The sequence below is a fragment of the Schistocerca gregaria genome, chromosome 1 (genome assembly GCF_023897955.1).
Source record: "Schistocerca gregaria isolate iqSchGreg1 chromosome 1, iqSchGreg1.2, whole genome shotgun sequence".
NCBI classification, from domain to species: Eukaryota; Metazoa; Arthropoda; class Insecta; order Orthoptera; family Acrididae; genus Schistocerca; species Schistocerca gregaria.
Genome location: NC_064920.1, coordinates 360,917,506 through 360,940,723, shown reverse-complemented (window position 1 = coordinate 360,940,723; position 23,218 = coordinate 360,917,506). Strand labels below are relative to the sequence as shown.

General features: G+C 37.9%; 1 protein-coding gene across 2 annotated transcripts in view; it reads right to left on the bottom strand.

Moving 5' to 3' along the window:
* LOC126346225 (myoneurin-like) overlaps window positions 1-23,218 on the bottom strand; it is a 103,256-nt gene that overhangs the window by 12,943 nt on the left and 67,095 nt on the right. The window contains exons 9-10 of one of the 2 annotated variants that reach the window (XM_050002168.1): window positions 13,642-13,787; window positions 7,644-7,811 (exon numbers count right to left, since the gene is read on the bottom strand). In XM_050002168.1, the coding sequence (XP_049858125.1) occupies window positions 7,644-7,811; window positions 13,642-13,787 (314 nt within the window). The remainder of the gene's footprint in view (window positions 1-7,643; window positions 7,812-13,641; window positions 13,788-23,218) is intronic. The other variant, XM_050002169.1, reaches the window with a different exon arrangement.

Sequence of the window (23,218 nt, the reverse complement as noted above, 5' to 3'; positions counted from 1 at the left end):
TACTCTGCAACATGACAGTCATGACCACAGTGCCTGTTGCAGCACACAATTCCATCTGGATTCTTCCCCTAGACACCAGTTTTTCCAAACTCCACAGTTGGTTCTTGCCACCTACATGGCATTAAGTTACATTTATTCCTTCCATCTCATCATTTCTTCAAAGTAACTATTCCTTTCTTCACTCCATTTTAGTTTTCTACAGCTTTCATTTTCTGACTCCATTTTTCACTGTCGCACCTCCCACCTCTGTTACTTACAATAAACTTACAGTAATTCTTTCCCTCTCACCATTTCTTCACAATAACTACACTACTAGTCATTAAAATTGCTACATCATGAAGATGACGTGATACAGATGCGGAATTTAACAGACAGGGAGAATATGCTGTGATATGCAAATGATTAGCTTTTCAGAGCATTCACAGAAGGTTGGCACCAGTGGCTACCCCTATAACGTGCTGACATGAAGATAGTTTCCAACTGATTTCTCATACACAAACAGCAGTTGACTGGCGTTGCCTGGTGAAATGTTGTCGTGATGCCTTGTGTAAGGAGGACAAATGCGTACCATCACATTTCCAACTTTGATCAAGGTCGGATTGTAGCCTATTGCGATTGCAGTTTATCGTATCGCGACATTGCTGCTCACGTTGGTCGAGATTCAATGACTGTTGGCAGAATATGGAATCAGTGGGTCCAGGAGGGTAATATGGAACGCCATGCTAGATCCCAACGGCCTCATATCACTAGCAGTCGAGATGACAGGCATCTTATCCGCATGGCTGTAATGGATCGTGCAGCTACGTCTCAATCCCTGTGTTAACACATGGGGACATTTACAAGACAACAACCATCTGCACAAACAGTTTGACGACATTTGCAGCAGCATGGACTATCAACTCGGTGCCCATGGCTGCGGTTACCCTTGTCGCTACGTCACAGACAGGAGCGCCTCAATGATGAACCTGGGTGCATGAATGGCGAAACATCATTTTTTCGGATAAATCCAGGTTCTGTTTACAGCATCATGATAGTCGCATCCGTGTTTGGCGACATCATGGTGAACGCACATTGTAAGTGTGTTTTCATCATCGCCATAATGGCGTATCACCCAGCATGATGGTATGGGGTGCCATTGGTTACACGTCTCAGTCACCTCTTGTTCGCATTGACGGCACTTTGAACAGTGGATGTTACATTTCAGATGGGTTACGACCCATGGCTCTACCCTTCATTCGATCTCTGCAAAACCCTACATTTCAGCAGGATAATGCACGACAGCATGTTGCAGGTCCTGTACAGGCCTTTCTGGATACAGAAAATGTTTGACTGCTGCCCTGGCCATTACATTCTCCAGATCTGTCACCAACTGAAAACGTCTGGTCAATGGTGGCTGAGCAACTGGCTTGTCACAATACGCCAGTCACTACTCTTGTTGAACTGTGGAATCGTGTTGAAGCTGCAAGGGCAGCTGTACCTGTACACGCCATCCAAGCTCTGTTTGACTCAATGCCCAGGCGTATCAAGGCCGTTATTACGGCCAGAGTTGGTTGTTCTGGGTACTGATTTCTCAGGATCTATGCACCCAAATTGCGTGAAAATGTAATCACATGTCAGTTCTAACATAATATATTTGTCCAATAAATACCCGTTTACCATCTGCACTTCTTCTTGATGTAGCAATTTTAAAGGCCAGTAGTGTATTCCTTTTTTCACTCCATTTTAGTTTTCTACATCTTTCATTTTCTGACCTGTACATTTTTTGCTGTCTTACCTCTGTTACATACAATGATCTTAGCTTTTCACTCTTATTAACTTTTGCACAATGTTTCAGCAGTAATCTCTGTCTTTGCACATTACCCTGTCTTCCACCTTTAAGCTCTCAGGTGTTCAAATCTTGTCCAGCGTAGTACCCAATAACCAGTGCTTCCTTCTCATCCCGTCTGGTAAATCTCCCCTAACCCGCAATTCTGGGTGACTTTTCCTAACTGTACCGCTTTTGCTAAGGCCCTCCAGTCCTTTTCCTTCACCCCTATTCCTTCCCCTTCAACTCTTCTCCTGGAAGAAGGAGCAACTGGCTCCAAAATCTTGCATAAGTTAAACCTGTGTGTGTGTGTGTGTGTGTGTGTGTGTGTGTGTATTTTTTCTCCTGCTACCACTTGGTGGCACATTTTAAAAAAAAAATTATACACAATCTTGTAGCATTTTTGGTTTGCTATATTTTTCTCTCTTTAGTGGCTTGTGGCATAGGAGCATGTCCCATTTTTGAGAGCAAGTCTTATGTTCGGTATGAGCTTATGGCATACTATCTCCCAAATGAAAATATAATACAATGGGACAGATAAAAAAAATGTACCCATCAAACAGCAGCAGGAGAACAAATGTATAAAAGGCATAAAAATGTGCAAGCTTTTGGGACCAGTGGCTCCACCTTCTGGCAGAAAGGGCGAAGGGAAAGGAAGAGGGATGAAGGGAAAGGACTGGAGAGGAAGCAAATTAGGAACATTATGGAACAGCTGCCCACAAGACCAGGTCAAGAGAGACTTACCAAACCCATTTTGTACATCTTCCATGAGATGGGGTTCTGGGCAACTTTTTCATCTCTCTCTTCATATCCAAAACCTTGCCAGTCCTTTACTTTTGTAACTCTTTGATTCCCAAGAACATTTCTGCCAGAATATGGAATCACTGGCTCTGAAAGCTTTCACATTTCCATAGCCTTTATATGCTTTTCTTCCTGCCACCACTTGGTGAGGAGGTTTTTTTATCCATCCAATTATATTTGCAAGAATTGGTTATTTTGTCAATAAATCTCCCTAGTGAGTCCTAACAAGCAGTACAAAAATGTCATTAGTAGTTTTCACCAAAAAACTGAAGCTATGAGAGCAAAGCAAAAAATTCTATCACGGGGATGTCATTGATATTAGTGAATTAATTTTTTTAGCATATATTGTGGCAACTTGACCTGTGAAATACTTTTCTTTATATCCATTTTTGAAGTAATATACTGTGTGTGTTTCAGTCAAATGATTAAACTGGAATACAGTGGCGTCATAAAATTCTTTGTTTTGGATGGTTCATTACCAACTAAAATTCATCCAAATTTTATGAAGCTTTATGAGTCTGCTTCTCCATTCTCAACTGTAAAAAACAGACAGCTAACCTCAAACACTTCAAAATCTCTCTTGAAGACAATATGTGATGCCCTAAAACTGCAACTGCAGATGAAAACTATGAGAGAATGTACAGTATACTATTGGGCATACAACAACTAAAGATGTCAGAACAGATGAGAGAATGGTACAATTTACACAAAAAGCTTTGTGAAAGATGGATACCACATGTACTGAATGCTGGTCAAGAGTGTACGCAAACCACAAAAACTCTTGTGAATGTTTGGAACATTTTAAAATGGAATCCTCCTTGGTGGAAGTTAGCAGTCCCTCAACAAATAATATGAAGTTGATACTGCTGGAAAAAGAAATCCTCTTTCTTCAGGGCAATAAACTTGTTCACAAAAGTGTTTCAGTGATTCAAAAACAGGGAAATTGGAGAGTATCATCCACCAGGTTTGGCACTCTCTGATTTCCACTTGTTCCTATATTTAAAGAAATAAGTGGCTGGAAAAATATTTGATCTTAGAGGTGAATTGTAGTTTTTATTTTCAAAATATATCCTTTCACAGGCTGTGTGAGAGATTTTCATCTTACACTCGTACACTGGAAATGGTGCACCAAGTGCAGTAAGATGAGAAACAACTCCTGTTTTGTAACAAGCCTTCCTCAGCCCATAATATCATTGAATCTTCAATTTTTTTATTTTTATATTTTCTCACTATTTGAGTATATCATGTGACCGTAATTAGTGGTAGTAATCATGTAATTTGGCAGAGTTGATTCTGTACGTCACTCCAAAGTGCATGAAGCATGGTATCATTTTAACTGATGTTATTTTTGGTAATAACTAGGGGCTGGACTATATGCATAAAAAAAACCTTCAAATATGCACGAAAAATGCTTAAAAATGCATGAAAAGTGTCAAAATATACAAAATCAAATAATAAAAAAGTGGTAGTTACTGCATATATGGTGCGTCAAAGCAGAACCTGCGCAGATCAGTTATGAGGAAAAGCATTGGGCACGCAAAAAATTTGTACATTTGGAATGTTGATATCATTTTCTGAATACTTTCTGGTAGAGGTTAGGAAGGGGGCCTTTCTGGGATTATTTTCTAAAAATCTGCAAATAGGGGTGCATACCCTATTTCAAGAATTGTTTCTTCTTTGCTGTTGTTGGTAAAAAGCAGATGCAATGCGAGTGAGTTGCAGTGAAACAATCAATATGTACAGAGCCAACTTCGAGATATATCGCATGCAGAGGGGCATGCTCAAAAACTCCATAATATTTTATTTAAAAAAAACAGCATACAATAATGAATTTTTTTGAGCAGCATTAACTTTTAATTAATACTATCTGACTAAAGCATCATTTACAATTTATTTTATATTTGTCTACTATTGTAAACATAAATGACCAAGTACTGTTTCAAATATTCGGTTGTAAGATCGTGTCTTTGATCACTCCAAACATTTTCATAAGCAGAAAAGGTCTGTTATACATCAACTGAGGTAACTGGGCAGTATCTGAATTGCTATGATGCCACTTATTGTTTCTGGTGAAAGTTCACTTGTTCCATTAATGAAACTATCAATTTGGCACAAGCATTCAAAGCCTGGGTTTAAATGTTTCCAAACTTTTCTTTAAGTTTTCTTGAGAATACCTCTGACAATAAGGGGTCCAATAGAATAATTTTATTCATTAACTGAATAGATTCATTCAGCGCCAAAACCTTGAGTTCCAAGCTTTTTAATACTTGCAAGTATATGAGAAAAATGAGTGCTAATCACAGCAATGTCGTTTTTTAATGCTGGAATCATTAAAAGCATCCTTGCACTGACAAACTGACAAAGCATCTGCACTATCGAAGTTATTTACTACCCCTCTGATGGCCTCGAAAAGTTCACTGTAAAACAACACAGCTTCAATCTACGTACCCCAACTAGTTACCACTGTTTCGGTAGGTGAAGGCATATTTGCTAGTTTTTCTTTGTGGGTCTTGATACGAGCAGGAGCCTTTAGAAACACTTTCCTTGTGAATGAAATCAGTTTATTTACATTCACAAATATGGAACGTAGTCTTTCAGCATGGCGATGCACTCCACGAGTAAAGCACGTCACATGGATTAAATTCGGATAAAATACTCGGAGGGCTTTGTTTACTCTGATCATATAGGGAGCAGCATTTGAGATAAACACAAACATCCTTCCATCTGCAGGAGATTCTGGAAATATTTTTCTAATACCCTCACTCACAAATCTGGTGATCATAGAATGATTTATTTTTTCAAGTTCTTTCAGGCCACTAAATAGGAAGAAGAATGTTTTTCTTTTAGAGCACCAACAATTACATTTGCAATGTAACAGCCACAAGTGTCAGTAGTTTTGTCAACTGAAACCCAGATAATGCTGTCCTTGAGTTCACTGTGTATTTCTGCCAGAACATTTATACAAATTGTCGGTATGTATTTTTTACACAATGTTGATTCATCCGGTATATTTTGATTTAAGCAATATTTGTGCACGAAGCCTTTGAGGATAGGATTTGTAAGTTTGTGAAGAGGAATATTGCTTGCAATGAATGCTTCACATAGATCCATGTTAAACCAACTTTTCTGGTTACCTTTGGACAAATCCCTTTTACTGCAACTTGCTGTTATCAGAAGTTGTTATCATGGTCCTTTCTTCTACATTCCTGTGATATGAAGACTTGTCTTGACATGCTGGTCTATTTGAATTTTTTTTTTTTTTTTTTTTTTTTTTTTTTTTTTTTTTTAGCACAAATCATTTTTCTTGTAAACACAATATAAAACAATTTCATCATATGCAAATGTTCCAAGATAATCAGCTATCCATAAAACGATGTTTCATTTAGGGAGGGGGGGGGGGGGGGGGTGCTGGCACACAATATGCTACACACTACACGTCGTAAACACGTTCAATTGTCTACAAGTAAATAGAAAGCTAAACTGAAACAATAGACATGCAATTAAAAGCTTGCGTAGTTTAATTTAATTGTTGCTGATACGTATGGTATGACAGCAAAGGGAATTAACCGGGGGGTGTGGGGCAGAAGCATTGACTCTGCTGGTTTGTTCCTATTCCTCTTCTGTAATGATTTTGCTAGGCCCCTTGGTTAGCGATTGCACGCAGTTCTAGGTCATGATCAATCTGTGAGACATAAAAACTAGATCAAGCTAGAGACTGCCTGTATAAATTTTTAGAATATTTAAACTTAGAGAAAAAATATGCATCATCACTAGTTTTTAGTTAAAATATGCAATAACCAATGAAAAGGAGCCGAAGATGCAAATGCATATGCAACATGCAAATGTATATAAACCGGTCTCTAGTAATAACTTTTTAACAGCACTTGACTTTCAAGGCTTTCTTATGGATACAAAAATTTATCCATTTCACATCCTTCTTCACTAGATTGGTGACTAGATGTGTTTCCATTAAAAAAGAAACAAAACTAATTTATGTTTCAGGGCATATTTCTTCCGTGAAATGTATCGTGACTGGTATGTGTCAGTGATTAAGAGGAGTTCAGTGTAATCACCATCTGTGTGACCTCAATTTTAACTCACGAATCGCACAAATTATCATAAGGATTAATATTAAATAATTTTCTTTTCAGGCAAAAATATAATCTCCTTGCTTAGTTACCCAGGTATAATTGAATCTTGAGTTTCAATTTTTTTATTTTGTAAAATAAATATTCCCCACACATTTGGCATGTTAAGGAAGTTGCACGATTCTAACTGGCATACAAAATGCAGAGTCAATTATCTTTAAATTTGAAAAAAGTGTAACAATTTAGCGAATCATCTCACAAATCTCTTGCAAAATCAAAAACCAGTTTACAATAAGTAAATATAGCAGAACATTCACAATTTGTTTTTCCTTCTTAAATATTAAACTTTAAACTGTGTTAAGAAAAACGAAGTGGCCACAACATGAAAAATTGGCAGGTTAAGGAAATTACATGACTCAGACTGCCATGTAAAATACTGATTTTATTATCTTTCAAATATTAGAAAGTAAATTCATTGGTGGTAGCACCAGGCAAATTCCCAAGATATGCATGAAAGAAGGGGCACTTTGCTACAAAGTTCTTGGCCATCAGATTATTGTAGCTTCAAGAAAATAGAGATACTGCAAAGCTTGTGAGAGAAGATTGCCCTCTTTATGCTTTCCTGCCACCAAAGATCTTGAAATCTAAAAATAAGATAAAAATCTGCACAAAATGCCAGTCGTAACATGGCACCTGTTGATTTTGCTTCATATTATTGCCTTTCAGGATGGTAAAAAGCACTCCTGTTTTACTGTGGGAACTACCTTTAATGTGTAGAAAGTAGTTAAAAATGAGAAAATGAAACAGAACAGTAGACAAGTCACACATCAATCCTGCATTATAGTGCACGAATCTGCTATGTAAACAATGAAATTAAAAGTGAATGTAGTTGTTTGCCTTATTTATTTGTTTAAAAAAGCAAAAGTATTAACTGTGAAGCAAAAATCTACCTTATGATTTACACGAGCTTGGCGAGCCTTGTAGGGCACTTTAGCAGAAGCCTGTTCCCCATGATGACGGCCAAAGTGTTCTTTCAGTTTATCTCGACGGGAACTAGCATATTCACATTGGCTGCACCTGAATGGTTTCTCATCCAAATGAATTCGCTCATGTCGAACCTTTAGAAACAGTTTTAACATACAATAATGAATTCATGCAAATAAAACAGGAAAAATAAAATGTGAATAATGACAAAAAAAAAAATCTTCTAAGTGACAAAAGAAGTCACATGTCACAGAAAGCATGGCAGATCAAAATAATGTAGTGCAGCACACAATGCTTGTTGAGATTTTATGAGCAGCACCACCACACATGCTGCAGAAAGGGCTAAATGATGACAAACTGTTCAGCTGTGCCAAGAGAAAAATAATTATAAATAAAATAAAAATTGCCCCATCTTAATTTGGTCTTACCTTAAGAAACATAATAGGTTCAATATAATATTGCATGCATGTTCTACAGCAAACAAAAAGAACCAACTAATACCGTGTAAAAAAGCAAAAATGTACCCATTAGGGTCAGATTATCACAAAGCAAACATTAAATCAAGTTCATTCACTATTGTGTAAAAAAGTCATTCATCCATATGGCTTTTTCATCCATACTGGACAATCATAACAATGCTCCTATTTTTTCAGCATTTTGCTGTTAGAATCTGAAACTACTTTATCTCATGATGTTACTATTTTGAACTTTTCTTTTCTTGTTTTGAATGTAACTTCTAATTTGGCATTAAGCATTTGTACTTCAGGCTGCAAATATGTGCATTATTTAAAAATATGTAAACAGTACACTACTGTTCACAAAAGCCTATCAAGTTAGATTGCTAGTATTATGTAAAATGAATCAACTCAATTTAAACCTATTTTAGGCAACAGTAGCAACTCACCCTGCTAGTTAATGTGAAGTGTAAGAGATCATTTAGTCTGGTATTTTTCACATACTTAAGGAACAATACTGATGAATTATGTCTTAAAAAACATAAAAAAATGAGGACCAAATAAGGTTTGTCCACTGCCAGAGATATTTCCTTGGTGAGAGGACTGGTACAGGGTGCACTCAGCCTCCTTGAGGCCAATTGAAGAGCTACTCAAATGAGAAGTAGCGGCTCCAGGGTCAAGAAAACTGACAATGGGCGAGAGAGCAGAGTGTTGACCCCACAACCCTTCATATTTCATCCAGCAATGACTCTGACAGAGGATGACCTGGCAGTCGGTCAGTGCTGAGTGGCCCGTCTGGGCTAGAATGTGGAGCTTTGATTTTTTTTACAAGTAAGGTTTGCTAATCTGATATTTAACCAACATTTCCCTGTGGGATTTCATATAATTAATTACTTTTAAATTTAAAATGTTTACAAATCTTGGCCTGCATACAAGTTCACATCACGTTTGAGAGAATGTTCTTAAATACAAAATATTAGTATTCATACTCCATGAAAACATAATTACAGAGAGACATTCCAGTGAGTCAGGAGTGGGGATTACATATCTGTCTAAGCATACAGATTTAAATTTTCTGCAGTTCCTCTAAATCACATCTTTTAATTAAAATTGCACAATGAAAATAACACATAAGAAAGATTTACTTATTTTTCAGATGTGTGTTTTGACATAAAAATAATACAACATAAGGAAATAGGATTGTGTTTATCTTTTATAGGAGTCAATTTTGCAAATTCATTTTTTTCTGCTTTGAAGTACAACCAACTGTTTAAAGTTCACACTACACAGATACTTCTTCCCATTTCCAGCATTATGCGAAAGTTATTAAACATAGTTTTAAGAAGAACTACACTGAATATGCTAGCAGATCCAGAGGCTGAAAAGTTGAGGATTTTAAATAAAGTCCATATCTGCTGGGAGTGGTGATTGGTAGAGACAGTTTAAAGATCAAGAACAAGGTGAGCAAGGGCTAAGTACACAATTCAAAAAGGGTTTTTTTGGGGAAGATGGCTGCAGCAAGAGACGGGAACTAGGAATTAAAGTCTGTACTCTTATTTGGGAGAACTGCAGTTTAAATCCCTGACTTGATATCCAGATTTATATTTTCCATGGCTCCCTGAATCTCCAAATGCCAGGGTGGTTCTCTTGAAAAGTACACTGTCAATTTCCTTCTCCAATCGGAACATGTGCTTCCTTTCTAAACATCTTACTGTTGAGTAGACATTAAACCCTAATCTTTCTTTCTTCTTTTCTTTCTTCGTTAGAAGGAAACTATGTGGTACTAACGTTTGGATGCCGCGACATACATTTTCAGAAGGAGTGTAGGTATTGGGAATAAGGCAAGGGAACAAGGATGAGATCATTGAAAAAGGGGGGGGGGGGATGTCTTAGAGTCAAGAAAGTAACACCTATAAGGGAAACAGTAGTAGAACAATGGGAAGAGTCTCTATAAACAGGCAACTGGCCACTGGAAGAACATCCCAAAAATTATTGACAGGCGAATAATCAAAGATACTCTTTGAAGACATTGTTAAGATTGTAGAGGAGCAAATATCATTACAAAGAGACAGCAAATAAGATCGCCATACAATGAGAAGTAGACCACTAAGAATATATTGCCAAAATTCTAAAAAGATTTGTAAACAAAGAAAAGTGAATGGTAATAAAAAATGGTCAGGGGACGCACAGAAAATATTTCTGGGTAGAGAAAAAAGTTATGAAATAAATAAAAGGTTTGTTGAACATGGGAAAAGGATTTGTTAAATAGGAAAAAAGATAACGGAGCATAGAAAAGAGACCATCAAAGGACAAGAAATACAACAGGCAAGAATTACACTACATGATCAAAACTATAGGAAGAATGCCAGAAAGGTTAATTATATTTAAAAAAAAAGATCACTTGAGAAAACTGAATCACAAGGAACTGAATGACTGGCAACTATTTGCCTTCAGAAGACAATATTCCAGAACTGCTGATAGGCACATTTAAAAGTAGAAAAAATTGTACATTGTTTTTGGAACTGATTTTCTTCCCCAGAGAGGAAAAAGGGACAGGTGTGGAAAAAGAGAAGCAGTTCACTCAGAGCCCAGGTTGAGAGGGCTGTTGTGGAATGAGGGCAGCCAACTTACAACACGTGAACATTCTCAATGTGGGCTCTGAGAGACATGGTCTTCCTTCCCAACCTATCCCGTTTTGATCCTTAATACAGAAACTAAAAGTTTCGATAGTTATGTAATAACTTTCATAACTTAATATGTGATTATCTGCAGCACTGCAATTTTGCCTTCTTCAGGTAAATTGTTGCCAGCTATTCCATCCCCTTGTAATTTTATAGTTTTTACTACTGAATTCTGCTTTTGGTGCAACAAAAACAGTCTTATAATTTTTCACCTCAATTTTTTTTTTTTTACACTAGGTATCACATTTATATTTTCATTCTGCAGAAAAAGAAGCAGAGAAATGGTTTCAAATGTTCTGTAATTTTATGTCATGAAAAGTGCTACTGGAATTTTTTGCATGACAAACTACAGAAAAATCTGAAATCTAAGTGAATGGATGTACATAAGAAACTGTTAAGTTTTCTGATTCTTGTACCAAATGGTAATTACAGAAATATATTTCTTGGTATAGTTTGAAAACCAAAACGTTATAAATATGTTACTGACTGAAAATTTAGTGAGCTAGTTATTAACATCTAAAATAATTTGATCTTGGCTGAATGGACTTTGATATCTGATATGATTATTATCGTCCAGAGATAATTATGTGTTAACTGCACATGTCTGTGTTCCTTTATCTGATGAAGTACTCTATACAATAGCAAAAACATCCAACACTCTAGTTTTAAATGTCCCTTTTTGCTTATCAGTGCCTTCTCTATATGGTGAGTATCAATCCATCATAATTCATAATTGTAATTGAACATTTTCAGTCTTCTTTTACACTGGTAGGTCCACTTCTCACGACATTTAGTGATCCTACACAGGGGTGACGAGATACTTTTGATCGGATAGTGTATCAAATGGTCCTCAGTCCAGTTTAGTTTTATGTTGCTGGTAATACTTATCTGCAGTTTAACAATCTCACTCAAACTCATCAGAACCGTGTGAAATATTCAGTAAACATTTTGAATATTTCCATGAGACTGGCAGTTATTATAAAAGAACTAATAATGTTCATAATTTTGGGCTATTCCGTTCTGTAGAAGTATAGTTCAGTGCAATTAATTACATTATTTATATAAGTGGAGTTAATAAATCAAAAAATGTTGCTTTTGGGTCCTGAATTAATTACTTATATGGTAGTCATTTATATTGTACATTATCTGATCAAAAAGATCCAGACACCTGTTAGTGGACATCAATGTGGGCTGTGTCCATACTTTGCATTTATGATAGCTTGAACTATGCAGTAGACACTTTCTGCGACGTGTCTAAAAATTGTCTGTGAACAAATGGCAACTCATTCTTCCTCAAGAGCCAAAACCAGAGAAAGTAATGATGTTGATCTGATTTCTTGAGCGAAGTTGATATTCTAACTCATCTGAAACGTGTTCCATTGGGATCAAGTTGGAACTCTGGAGAGGGGCAGTCCAGTTCAGGTGTGTCACATGGATGCTGCTCTATGGCAGCGTACAATGTCATGCTGATACCATTAATCGTTGGCTCTGAACTGTTCCTCTACTGCTTGAAGTACACAATGCTGTAAAATGTGTTCATATCCTCATGCATTTAGCATTTTCTTAAGTGCAATAAGGGGACCACACCCTAACCATGAAAGACACCACACACTCCATACTTCACTGTTGGCACTATGCATGTTGGTAGGTAGCGTTCTCCAGACATTCAGCAAACAAAAATTCTTCCATTGGATTGCCACAATATATATTGTGATTCATGACTCTAAATCAGTCACTATCAGGTGTCCACTGTCCAGTGGCTTCACTCCTTACACGATCTCAAGTGTCACTTAGCATTGCACTGACTACAGAAACGTGTGATTTATGATTTGATACTCAACCAATGGATCCCATTCTTTTTAACTCCCTATGAACAGCCATTGTGCTAGTTGGAGTAATGGTAGCATTATGTAGAGAATGATTGACCTACTCCACTGATTTCATGCAGTTTTTTACAGCCACCCTCCACAATGCTTGACAGTCCCTGTCTGTCAGTACATGGGGTCTGCTGTTATTGGTTTAGCTGTTTCTGCTTTTTTGCATTTCCACATCAGAATCACATCACCCACAGTTGACTTGGGCAGCTTTATAAGGGGGCGATATGTCACTGATGGATATGTTACTAGGTGACATCCGAGGACTAGTCCACATTCGAAATAAGTGAGCTGATTGACCCATTCTGCCGTTATTGCTTTTCTACTGACATCACAATACTCCCAAACATATTTTACACTGATAGGTCTACTTCTCATGACATTTAGTGATCCTACATAGGGATGACCAGATACTTTTGATCAGACAGTGTATCAATTGGTCCTCAGCCCAGTTTGATTTTATATTGCTGGTAATATTCATCTGCTGTTTAACAATCTCACTCAAACTCATCAGAACCATGTGAAACATTCAGTAAACATTTTGAATCTTTCCATGAGACTGGCTATTGTTCTAAAAGAACTAATAATGTTCATAATTCTGGGCTTTTCAGTTCTGTAGAAATATAGTTCAGTGCAATTAATGCACAGAGAAAGTGTTCCATGTCTGCAACACCCTTACAACTCATGGTAAACATTTCACTTACGATGCAAAAGCCTATAAATGTATGTCTAAAGCTGTCATAGCATCTTAGGCAAAAGAACAATAAACATGAATATTACGACAACATCAGTGTCATTTGTCTTTTTCCCTCTCTCAAACTTTTCCATAGAAGAAAACATCATCCAAACATTTTGAATAGTTGTATATATCCCACAGTAGCTCTTCTTCCATCCAAGATGTTGATACTAAATCTGAAATAAACATGAGAGTTATTTTAGTGGAATATGCATTACCAGATGGCTTTTTTCAAGGAAGCCTCGCCCACAAGTAGAACACGAGTGGGGACGTTGTTCTACGTGAACTCGTATATGAGATCCAAGCTGTGACTTCTTTGCTGTTGAATACTGGCATTGTGGGTACGAGCAATGATATACATCTCCTGAAAAAATAAAAAGTTTGCTAATGGAAACAACTCTCATAGTTCACACATATCATCAGACTTCAAAGATCTGAAACACTGCTATGGAGAGCAATTAAATGGTCTTTTTTTTATAAAGAAGTAATTGCTTTGTAAGTGACAATGTTCCATTATGTGCCCAACACATCATATTACATTCATTGTAACATCATAAAACACCTGCATAGCTAAATCGCCAGCAAGCCAAGTGCTTTTTGATATTATATATCTATGGCACACCCATACAGTCAAAATGACCTTCTGCAGAGGTAAGAATCTCTGTATGTAATAGCTACAGAGATCTTAATGAGATTACAATATAACATCTCTTCTAGTTAGCAACAATTTATTGCAACAAGGGGAAAAGGGTCTCTTGTCTGACCATTTACAGCAGGCAAATGTCCACATACTTCAAGAATAGACATCAGTCTGGAAATCTGTTACAGTGATGTTTACATTTACGTGTGAAGTAATAATGAGGTAGTGTGCTATACAACCACATATGTAATTTTGATTTAGTATCAAGAATCTGTAGTAGCCATTAATCATTTCAAAATGAAATATGTTTCCTCATTGATTCATTGTAATATAGCAAGTAACAAATGCAGCATGTAATAATGTAGATAAGTACAATAAAGAAGCATCAAAACTCTAGAGTCAACAGTTGGATAGTGACACCAAAATGTGTGTCTTCAAAACTTCTAAACCTTGAGTAAATTTATCTTCATATTTTACTTAACCTTTCCTGGTAAAGTACTTACAGAATACAGAAGGGAAATTAAATTACACAATTTTTGCTTAATGAATGATATAATACATAAACATTTAACAAGAGGATAAATAGTGAATGGGTCACACATAGCATATCTGTAAATGGAACAGACCAAATGTTTGAAGGTACAAAACTGGTTCAAATATTCACAATTTGTACTGGTTCAAGCATTCTCAATTTATCAGTACCACATCTAATGTATTATTATATACAGTACATCCACAATTAAAGCTCCAGTTTCAAAACACTGCAGAAAGAGAACCACTTCTCAAAATGGCATCAAATTTGAATAGCATATTATTGACACAAGGGAAATATCATGGAACAAAACATGAAAATTTTACCAATAGATGGTGCATGGTCTTTATGTAAATGGGGCAGATGAATCACAATACAACAACTATAGTTTGAGTTTTCACATTATACCATCCATATTGTTCAATGTGCGTGACTGCACAAGTTCAGCAATCAACAGCTGTGGCACTGTTAGGTAAGGCCATTCACCACAGCAAGGTTGTACCACATTGGATGGAAAAATTCAGTTTCTAATTGTCCTGTGGCCAGAAACCACATGAAAAACAAAATTAAATTGGTTTTTAATTGCCCTGGGTCCAAAAACCAAATAAAAATTTAAATGAATCTGTTTCTAACTGTCATGAGACTGGAACTAGATATGTTCATTATGTTTCCCACTAATTTCTGCCACAAGCTGATACCAAGAAATAGCATGTTCCACAACAGGCCAGAGTGTCTCATGGATCACATTCAGAATGTGTTGCACAATGTGTGCCTTCAGTTCAGTAACATTTGTCATTGGAGCACTTAGCACATCATCATTTAGATAACCCCACAGCCAGGAGTCATATGGATTAAGATCAGGAGTACTGGACAGCCAGGCTGTAGAAAAATAATGGCTGAGAAGCCTGACATTTCTGAAATTGCCTCTGTAGCACCCACTTTCCATGCTGTGGAGTGTTGTAATGACTTTGGTGTGCAAAAGACTCTCATAACATTTTCCGCAGGATTCATCTCCTTGAAAAAATATGGCCCTACAATAAATGATGTTATCATCTCACACCACACAGTCACCCTTGCAGAACGAAGAGGTACTGGTTGATGTGCATCCAAGTTTTATGTTTCCCATGTTTTGCAATTGTACCGGGAGATGGAAATGGGCTTCATCTGTCCACAGAATGTTCCTTGGCCATTCACTATCCACTTCCAGATCAAGACTGAAATTTCCAAAAAGGGACATTTGTTGCACAGGAAAGTCAGCATGAAGTAATTCCTGAACATGAGTGATTGTGTGTGGATAGCAAAGCAGGATATTTCATAGGATTTTATGCACTGTGCTCACAGGTATGTCCAATGTTCAGACAATTCCCCATATATGGCATGTTTGCACACCACCACTCAATCCTTCCTGCATTGCCATGGCCACATCATTCACAGACATTGGACCAACTGCTTTCCTCCCTCTGCCACATTTAACTTTTAAAGAACCTGTTGACCTGGTAGAATTGAACATTTATTTCCACATAAAACACATCTGTACAGGATAGCTTGCAAGCATGGAAGGCTGAACAATTAACTGTTAAGCGAAGCATGGAATCGTCTATATCACTAATATCAAAGAGTAATTATAATGAAAAATACTAGCCACACGGAATGTTTACATACCATTGTACACTCGCCTTTGCGGGAACAGAATGAAATGCTACATGACTCACCCCCAAGTGTTAATGACGTTGCACATTAAACATCACGTGTCGTCCTGCATGTGTTACCACTGCTTTCTTGAAACCTGGCATTGTGCCACTGGAGCCAGTGGTTTCAGCAGGATGTGAGGTAACAGTCTTTGGTGTCATTTTCTTCTCTGACACACCTGGCATCCATAGTGTCTCATGGTGGCTGTGGTGTACGGGAACATTTTCTGGTGCTACTCTGATATCTTCTCATTCGCCTCCTGCAGTCCTAGCTGTGTCCATTGTGTCAAAGAATGCGGGCTTGAGTTGTTCAAGTGCGACGGTGGTAGGCATACCATTTACTCTAATCTGGAATGTGTGGCTACCTCTCTTAACCACTGGATATGGTCCATTGTACAGTGGCTGCAACGGCTTGGGTACTGCATAACTGCATAAGAAAACATGTGTGCTGTTCTCAAGATCTGTGAACACAAATGAGTGTCTCCCAGCCTGACTTCTGAGTGCCATTGGTCTACACTGACTTATGTGCTCTCATAATCTAGTAGCAAAGTCCGATGCATCAACTGTATTATCTGCCATGCTGTGAAAGAATTCACCTGCCAGACATAGCGGTTTCCTGTGACATCATAGAGCTGCTTTCAGTTGGTGATGAAGGTGTTCAACTATTTTATGCAGGATGATAGGCTGTGGTGCATATAAACTTTATGCTTAATAATGTAGCTAATGCTCTGAAAAGGAAGGCTTCAAATTGTCATCCCTGGTCTGTGATAATCCGTTGTGTTACACCGAATCTGGTGATCCAACCGTGAAAAAATGTCTGTGTCATGGTTCCAGCTCTGATATCCATCATGGGGAATGCTTCAGGCCACCTGGTAAATTGATCCACAACTGTTAGACAATAATTATAGCCTTCTGAGACTATGGATGGGCCTATGATGTCAATGTGCACATTTTCGAAATGTTGATTCGGTGACAGAAATGCACCTATTGGTGCTACATCACAGTGTGTAATCTTGTTCCTCTAACATGCGATGCATTGCTTGACAAATATTTTGCAGTCTGCAAGCATTCCAGGCCACACAAAACTTTGTTTCACCAATCTAATAGTGGCTCGTGCTCCTGGATGTGCCAGATTGTGCGAGAGCATCAAAATCAACAGTAGCTGTTACAGCTTCAACGTGTGAGCAGGTGTCTGCTGTCACGTTCACAGCCTCTACACATGAGAGGCCATCTGCTGGTATGTTCAGCTTCCCTTGTCTATACACAATGCAGGCGGTGAATTGGCCTTTGGAATCTAAATGGTGTAGTTGCCTCAGCGATGCTTTCTCTGGTTTTACAGCAAAGGTGTATGTTAGCGGCTTGTGATCTGTACAAATAATGAACTGTCAGCCCTTCTAAAAAATGCCTGAATTTCTTGAATGTGGCGTAAGCTGTATACAGTTCATGGCTATAGGTCGCTGTGAAGGTGACAAGTTCTGACTGAAGAATACTATGGGCAGCCAACGATACTTGACCAGTTGTTGTAGTACAGTGCCAACGGCCGTGAGGCATCAACCATAAGTGCAAGTGGAGCCTGTGCTACAGAGTGTGCTACTTGTGCAGCCTCTGCAACTGCTGTTATTACAGCATAAAAAGCGTCAACTGCTGCCATTGTCCAATGCAACTTATTGTTTGGCTTTGGTGTGCCCCCAAGAAATTCATTCAAGGGCACCATTATCGATGTGTAATTGTATACAGATCTTTGGTAAAAATGTATGACCCCTGAAAACTGGTGTAGCTCTGTGACTATAATGTTACGAGGGTACTTGTTTATGGCTTTCACTTTATCTTGCGGCAGTCGAGTACTATGCGTGCCTACCGTGTAACCCATAAATAGCACTTCCCTAACTCTGAAAGTACACTCTCAAGGATTAATTTCTAAGCCTTGTGTGTAAAAATGATTAAATATCTGAGCCAGATGATGTAAACGTTCTTCTTCCATTGCAAACATCACCAAAATATCATCTATATAAACATAACAGAAGTAAAAGCCAATAGTGATCTCATCCATGAAATGTTGAAACATCTGTGCTGCATTGCACAGACCAAAAGTTATCCTAGTGAACTCAAATAGACCGAAATGTGTTGTCGCTGCTGTCTTCAGGATATCTTCTGTGTTTTCGGGATATCTTCTGTGGCAACAGGGATCTAATAATATGCTTGGACTAGATCAACAGTGGAAAATATTGCCTTTCCATGAACACTGGGAGAGAAGTCTTCCATATGGCACCGGGTACCGATCTGCTGTCAGTAATCATCACCTGGACATCATCCGTTCCTCTTCTTGGGTACCACATGGATTGGAACTGCACAACTGCTACTCGAAACTCTGCAAATGCCCATTGACAGCATGCTGTGGAATTCCTGTTTCATCATTTGCAACTGCTCTGGCATCAAACATCTAGGCCCAGCGTGAGATGACAGGCCTGGCGTGGCTAAAACGTGATGTAATGTTGTGTGTCTAACCAGCGGGAGAGTAGGTAACTGCTGCATGATTTTTGGAAATTCTTTTAGCAATCATGTGTACAGTGCATCTCCTGCTACCGCACGTACCGTCATCGGAGTGATGCAACACACCTTTCCTGGAGTATGCAGGTTGTAGTGGAATCAATCAGCAGCTTGTGTCAGACGTCAAGTATCAGATCATAAAAAGATAAAAAATCAGCTTCTATGATAGGCTGTGATATATCTGCCACTGTGAAGTGCCACTCAAATGTACAGCATAGCCAAGCTTAAGGAACAATGTGACCTGACTGTATGTTTTAATCTTAGAGTTGTTAGCGGCAAATATACAGTAATCGTTGTTGCAGCTCCGGTGTAGTGCATGAGTTACCAGTTATACGGACACTTCTGCCCCTGTGTCGACTAGGTTTGTACTTTCATGTGGCAGACTGTGGCAAAAAGTCTACGTGCATTACCGGTATGAGTAGTTGTTGCTGTTACAATTTTCTTGGTGGTGTACAATTTCACGTGTTGTTGCCAAATTTATTGAGGTGTCAACACATATTTTGTGTCAATGGCAAGCAATTACAACTTCTTGACAACCAGAGGTACGATCGATGACGTGTGCGTCATGTGTAATGTGGCTACTTGCACGGTAAGCTCTGCTAATTGCAACTGGAGCAATGCTAGTGCCACTGCAGACATACTCTCTTGCCACGGTGTCATGTTGACACATTTGCTGTGGGATACATCTCGAAAATCCTGCCCTCTGTTTGTGCTAGTGCATTTAAATCATCCATGCGCACTGTCACAATTTTTTGAGTGTCAGAGGGTAATCGAGACAACTAAATATTATTGCACAGCATGTCATCACTTACTGTTTTGCTTGCCAGTGTGCACAAGTGGCTTAAAAGTTGTGACAGGGTTCAATCACTGATCTCCTCAGTCCAAAAAAGATTCTCTGGTTACTTCAATTATGATTGTGATAAGTGTGTCACTAGCGCATTCTTAATAGACACATAACATTCGGCATTGGGTGGTGCAGCAAGGATATCTTGTACTTCAGCAGCTAAGTCCTCTGGTAGTGCTGCAACTGCATAACTATACTTCTTTTCATCTGTTGATACCTGTGCAGGGACGAACTGACTTTCAAGTTGCGCAAACCACAACAACAGGTTATGTTGCCAGAATAGCAGGTGCTTAATTGTAACCCTGTTAACTGTGCTGCTTGTAGCTGGCTCTGTGGTGACTTGCGTATTGTCCATTTTCGTGCAAAAATGAGTGCGGCTCGGCTGATGTAGACGTAAGGAATGTTCACGTTGTGATGCGGTGCGGAATGCTGAAGCTGGCACGGTCATTTTGTTGTGTTATCATTGTGGTCACCAAATATATGGTATCTGGTAGAATTGAAGATTTATTTCCACATAAAACACATCTACACAAGATAGCTTGCAAGCATGGAAGGCTGCACAATTAACTGTTAAGAGAGGCATGGAATCATCTATATTTCACTAATGACAAATACTAGTCACATGGAATGCTTATATTCCACTGTCACTTATGTTTGCAGGGACAGAATGAGGTGCTAAAAACCTGTCATTTAAAATTTTGTAATTCTTTTTTCCAGACCCTTAGCAGTCATCACACCAATACCTGTTTTTCATACCCCTGAATGTCCAGAACTTCTGCAGGGCTATTGGTATATAGACACCATTCTTACAAAAAAGCTTTACCAGCAGTGTGTGATCCTCCATGGAGACAGTCATGTTGGACATATCTGAAGCAAACTGCGGAACAGCCATGTCCTGCATGTCTGTTGGTATGCGTATTCTGTAGCTTACAGCACCATCTATTGGTTAAAGTAGTTTTTCCCCATGACAGTCCAACCCTGCATCATTAATGTGCTGTTCAAATTTGACATCATTCTGAGCAGTGGTTCTCTTTCTACAGTGTTTTGAATCAGAACTTTTAAGTACGGACACCATGTACATGCAGAGAAAACACCACAGGGGAAAAAATTATAGTATTTAACATTACACTATTTCTGATATTTTTACCCACAAATATTTAGTAACATCATGAATTTTATTTTTTCTCATGCTAGACACCGTTTCAGTGGATGGTAGTAAGAACTACTACTTATCAATGTTTCTTGCTTTCCACAAGTTTCCTTTTTTTCCACTTTCTTGCAATATAAATAGCTAGAAACCATGTTCCATTAACACATAGATTGTCATACACATAGTGATGGATATTTCACTACCAGGCCATGGTATCAGGCCTTTGGCAACCTCATGGCTGAGAACGTGGTAAATAGTCTCCAGTGCCTACGGTTCCCAGCATGGCACAATGTGACATTTTTACTAGAATTTAACATGTGTATCATCTCCTGAAAGTTAATGTGTGAATTTATTTCAAAGTTCAACTACAGCAGACCACAGCAGTCACACAAAGTCAATTGTGTACCACCTCCATCAGAGCTAGTTAAGCACAATTATTTTCAAAGTAATATTTGGGTTAGTGATTGACATTTTTGTGTTTACTTGTTTTCTTTGTTTTGTTTCTGCATCTTTTATTAGGAGATGAAATTACAGAATGTGAACAGTAAGTTAAAGCATTTCACTAACCCACACTATTGATTATCAAAACAATTTGTAACACAATCCTACACCACATTGCAAGAGGACTTATCAGTTAGTGGGAACTGAACATACAAGTATGATGACAATACGAAAAGATTTATTGGCGTTTAAGAAAGGGCATCCCTTGCAAAAGACAACTAGAGTTTAGCAACAGACACAGCAACTGAAGCCCCTGGAGTCCCAAGAAAGATCTTAGCAAGCTTCAGAAACCCCCTTGTATGTTAAAATTTCCCATTCATAAAACAGTACCTTTTGCCATTTTCTAATCATACAGCTTTTGTGTAAACAAGTTTATTTCACTGCCTTTCATGTGTTTTTATATTTCACCTTTTCTGTTTTTATGGTAATATCTAAACTGTAATAGACTTATATTTGAACATTTTATCATTTCTGTCATTTTTGCATCTATAAATAGGCATTCACACATTTGTATGTTAGTCCTATGTAATTAACAAGTTTTCAATGAGTGCATATTTTAAGTTGAGTATATATTCCATCAAGTAATTTTCATGCTGTCATGGGTGAGCATTCAATATATGACCATGTATATGTTATACATTATATAGTTATTAGGTTTTGCCTGTTGATAATTTCGAAAGGCCACTCGCTGTTTGTGTAGATTAGCAACCTATGTCATGAAATCTATAACAACAAATTATAAATAAGCTGACCAGTGTAACTGAGTTTAGTGTCAATAAACAGGAACAGAATGAAAATCTAAATTCTACAGTGTTGTGTACATTTATTCAATAACTGTTCACCACATCAAATAATCACAGGGGAAGACTAAAGAAAAAATTCCACAAGACTTAACCAATATCAGACAGGTCAGTAACGCTTTCCTAGTGTTGGTGTTGTCTTCCTCCAATTTCATTCAAGAATATATCTAAATTTCTCCTGTCTGCTTTCCAGTCACAATTACAGCTGTAATAGCTTTAAGCCTTTGTTGTTCCCAGCTCTGAAGCCTCCTACATTCTGCTAAGTGTCTTTATGAAAACTGTTATACAGGCTGGGCAAAACAAAACTGTCCTGGAAAATATTTATAAGACTGACATGGAGTTGATCCTTGTTGATGAACAGGAGAGCTGCCCATCACAGAAAATGCTGGAAACTTTAATTCCAATGAACCAATCAGTTGCTGTAACACATCTGCACTTGTACACCACCCACATGCTCAGTCCCGAGCACTTTCCATTGTCGGAACACTTGAGTGCATGAGAAGAGCAGACATGTTTTAATATTGAAGTAATGCAAAATATTGTTCATGATAAAACAGTGCATTTTCACTGTTGAGTGTCATGCAAAGCACAGTTCAGGGAAAATGGTAGAATTGTTTGCGCAAATGCTTAAGATAGGAAGTGTAGTTACAAAACCTCTGCAAAGTTTGCAATGTAAAACTTACTGGCAAAATGACACAAAATGGGCTCTGTAATTGTTAAAACTGTAATTATCTGAAAACAATTCAAACACCAGAAAACATTGCTCAAGTGATGGAAATCCCAGACAAAATATGATGAAATTTCAATGCCATTTATCTGTGCAAGTGGGAATTAGGAGATTGACATGTCAAAACATTACCAAAACTGACCTTCATCTGAATCTTTACAACTTTATTGCTGTGCAGGAGTTAAATCGTACAGACAAACTTTTGCATGTTGAGTTCAGCTGGTGATTTCTGAGTTAAGTGGTAACAATACTTTTGGATGCTCAGTTTTTCATTTCCTTTCACAAGGTGTGGTTCAGCCTGTTTGGATATGTGACCTCACAGAACACATTCCATTAGCATGAGAAAATCCTCATCAGTACTTGAAG